The sequence below is a fragment of the Miscanthus floridulus genome, chromosome 5 (assembly GCF_019320115.1).
Source record: "Miscanthus floridulus cultivar M001 chromosome 5, ASM1932011v1, whole genome shotgun sequence".
Taxonomy (NCBI): Eukaryota; Viridiplantae; Streptophyta; class Magnoliopsida; order Poales; family Poaceae; genus Miscanthus; species Miscanthus floridulus.
Genome location: NC_089584.1, coordinates 64,264,141 through 64,267,971, shown reverse-complemented (window position 1 = coordinate 64,267,971; position 3,831 = coordinate 64,264,141). Strand labels below are relative to the sequence as shown.

At 62.2% G+C, this 3,831-nt stretch overlaps 1 protein-coding gene across 1 annotated transcript; it reads right to left on the bottom strand.

The window, feature by feature from the left end:
• Positions 1 to 1,784: 1,784 nt before the first annotated feature.
• LOC136454717 (uncharacterized) lies at positions 1,785 to 2,645 on the bottom strand. The gene has a single exon (XM_066455039.1). It carries the CDS (start codon positions 2,643 to 2,645, stop codon positions 1,785 to 1,787), a length of 861 nt encoding a protein of 286 aa, XP_066311136.1.
• Positions 2,646 to 3,831: the final 1,186 nt, after the last annotated feature.

Sequence of the window (3,831 nt, the reverse complement as noted above, 5' to 3'; positions counted from 1 at the left end):
GGCCGGGAATGTGAGCCGGTCCAAGCACGTTGTCCAGTGCTCTTAACCGAAGTGGTGCGTCGTCGTGGTCGTTGTCGAGGTCCGGGTTCGCGCTTGGTGGCGAGATGAACTCCGGTGACAGCCCCACTGCTGCAGGCGCTTCAACCCCGCCGGGTGCGTGCACTGGTGTCGACGGCGACTCTAGCGCAGGAGGTGCGATGTCTGTGTCCGCCATAGACTGGGGTCCCACCGCGCTTCCTTGCTGCGGCTGCGGGTCGATGGCGACGTCGTGTCGCACCGAGACCATCGTGTACTCGACGTGGAACGGCTCGGTGTTCTCCCCGCTGGACTCGCCGACGCTGCTCCAGTCCCATGCCCTTCCTTCGTCGAACACCGCGTCGCGCGAGATGATCACGCGCTTGGTGTCCGGGTTGTAGAAGCGGTATGCCTTGGAGCCCGGCTCGTACCCGATGAACACCATCGGTGTACTCCGATCATTGAGCTTCTGCTGGTGTGTACCTGCCACCTTGACGTGCGCCACACATCCAAACACGCGGAGAAAGTGGACAGAGGGCTTGACGCCATACCAGACCTCGTACGGAGTCTTCCCCTCGACGCTCCTCATCGGCGACCGGTTGAGGATGAAGACAGCCGTGGCGACTGCCTCCCCCCACAACCAGCCTGGCAGACCCTTTCCCTTGAGCATGCTTCGGGCCATCCCTAGCACCGTCTGGTTTCTTCTCTCCACCACACCGTTCTATTGTGGAGTGTACGGCGCGGTGAGATGTCGTCCGATGCCCTGCTCGGCGCAGTAGTCGACGAACGCGCGCGCCGTGAACTCGCCTCCGTGGTCGGTGCGGAGCGTGCCCATCTTTCGCCCCGCCTCAGCTTCAGTTCGCGCTTGCAACTGGATGATGGCGGATGCCGCCTGATCCTTCGACGTGAGCAGCACCAGCCACATGTACCTGCTCTTGTCGTCGACCACCAGGAGGAAGCTCCTCTTCCCTCCAGGTGTCTCCGGCGTGATCGGCCCGTACAGGTCGGCGTGCACCAGCTCCAGTGGGTGCGTCGCGCGGTACCTGCTGGCCGCCGGGAATGAGCGTCGACGCTGCTTGCCCGCCAGACAGCTGTCGCAGATCTGCTCGACGTGGTCAATCGGCGGCAGGCCACGCACCATCCCACCTTTTGACAGCGTGCGCAGCCCCTGGAAGCCGAGGTGCCTGAACCTCACATGCCATTGCCAGGCCACCTCGCTGCTCCACGTGGCGAGGCACACTGGCTGCGCGATCTCGATGTCGAGGAAGTAGAGCCTGTTCGCCGACCGCTTCACCATCACGAGCAGGCGATTCTGCTGATCCCAGATGCGCAGAACGCCCTTCTTCATGCGCACCTCGTGGTCGTCCTCGTCGAGCTGACCGAGGCTGACGATGTTCGCCGTTAGCCGGGGAATGTAGTAGACACCGGACAGGAGGCGGTGTTCCCCGTTCTTGCACTCGAACAGGATCGTACCACGCCCCTCGATGGAGACCACTGACCTGTCGCCGAAGCGCACAGTCCCATGGATGCCGGTGTCGAGCTCGGAGAAGAAGTTGCGGTGGCCCGTCATGTGATTCGTCGCGCCGGTGTCAAGGATCCAGCGCGTGCTCCCGCCATTGCCCTTCTCCCCAATCTGGACGAAGAGCTTGCTCTCGTGGAGGTGGATCTCCCGAGCGCCGCCTGCGCGATTCGCCTCCGCGAGACTTGGTGTGGCCAGGGCCACCAGTGAGGCGGCGGTTGGCTCCGCCTCGGCGAATGACCACCGCGTGCTACCCCCCCTCGATCTCAACTACGAGGTCGGCATCTTCTGCCGCCGGGGACGAATCCCCCGACGGACCCCGGATTGGGGACGGACTTGCGTCGAGGTTGACGACGCCCAGCATCAGGGCCCCCTCCATGGGCCCTTCCTCGACTTGGGCCGCATGGGCCGCCTTGTCCCGCTTCTTCTTGCGGCACTCACGGGCCCAGTGGCCTTTGATGCCGCAATACGCGCACTCATCGCCGGCGAGTTTCTTCTTCTTCTTACCGGCGCCGTCGGTAGGAGGTTTGGAGCCTCCTCTGCTTCCTCGGCCTTGAGACAAGTTCCCACCAGCTCGGCCTCGTCTCTGGTTGGATGTCAAACGCCCGCCTCCGGAGCCGCCACCAGTGCCGCCACCGCCAGACACCTGTAGCCGTGACATCACGCGCTCCACCAGCTCGTCCTCGGTGTGATTGAGACGAGCTGCAGAGGAGCCGCCTCCAAACGATCCTGCACCCCCGCCGGGGTTGGCACCGTCATCAGCCGCCTTGAGCCTCCCGGTCACCTCCTCGATCGAGAGAGTGTCGATGTCTAGGAGCGTCTCGATGGAGACGACGAGCTGCCTGTACCTCGGTCGAGCGACGCGGAGGTACTTGGCAACCACCTTGGGCTCCGGTTCCTCATCACCGAGAATCACCAACCGCTGTACAAGATTGGACAAACGGAGGGCAAAATCTTCGACAGACTCACCATCACGGAACGTGATCTGCTCGTACTCCGCCCAGAGACTCTGCGCCGTGGCCTTCCGCACCCGCTCGTCCCCGATGCGCATCGTGCGGATGGCTTGCCACACCTCCTTGGCCGTCGCCTTGGTCGCCAGGGTTGGCACCATCTCCTAGGGAACATCGGAGCAGATCGCCTCCAGCGCGGACCTGTCGTCGTGGAAGTCGACGTCGTCCTGCTCGATCGCATCCCAGAGGTAGCGAGACTGCAGCTTGAGTTTCATCAGCAGTGACCAGATGTCATAGTTCGTCTTCGTGAGTTGGGGCCAGTTGCCTGAGCCGCTTGACTCACGAACGACGCGCTCGACGATGGCGTCGCGAGGATGTCAGCCGCGGCGACCGCCGCGTGTTCGCGAGCGGCTGCGCGACGGCGATCGGGAGCCCTCCTCCCCGTCCTTCTTCGGCACCATCGCTACTCCTCAGAACCTCACACAAGCTCTGGTACCAATTGTTGTCATTGCTTTGCCGGCGCCCGCCGCCGGAGACGTAGAAGATGACCTGTGGAATCCCAACACACTCAACGCGAAACACAGGTGAACACGATGATTTGGTGCCGCTTGAAAACCGCAGCTTTTTCTGACTCTATTCATGCGAATATAAAAAACCCGATTACAATGCCATGACCGCAAATTCAGTCCACGACTCCACGCTCGCCACCACCTCCTATCGGTCCGCGCCATCCCACGAACGAGACGATGCCGGGCGTGCTATCACTACAAGCTAGAAAACAGCAATGTCGTTGCATGCTCTCATGCGCACGACTCCTACAAGCAAGCTCGCGCAGGAGCTATTATTGGAAAGCAAAAACACTCACTAACAATAGGAGCTGAACTGAGCTGGTTTGTCCAATAGTCATCAGGTTCACCAAGGACGACGTGGCCGTGGCCACCGCGGTGCGCATCGGCAAGGACCTGGGCTCGCTGCTCGCACAGGACGAGCCCGTCGCCAAGCTCTACTGCCTGCACTACCTCTTCACGCTGCCGGACAAGGACGGGATGTTCCTCAACTATGGCGTCTCCTTCAATGCCGCCGCCGTTGACGCTTCCACGCTGGCGTCGCTCGACGGCTTGCTCCGCTCCAACGCCTACTTCTCCGCACCTTCTTACGTGGTGGTTCCATCCAAGAGCTCCAGGCCGCCGCCGCAGTCACAGCCGGTTGTGTCGGACGGGTACTGGAACGAGTTCGCGCTGAGGATTGAAGGCTACAATGGTGTGCTTGCCAAGGCCATCGCTGCGGGAACCTGAGGCCTACGCCAGCTAGGTGCTTTGTAGTCTGTACACTGCCCCTCCCGTGCGT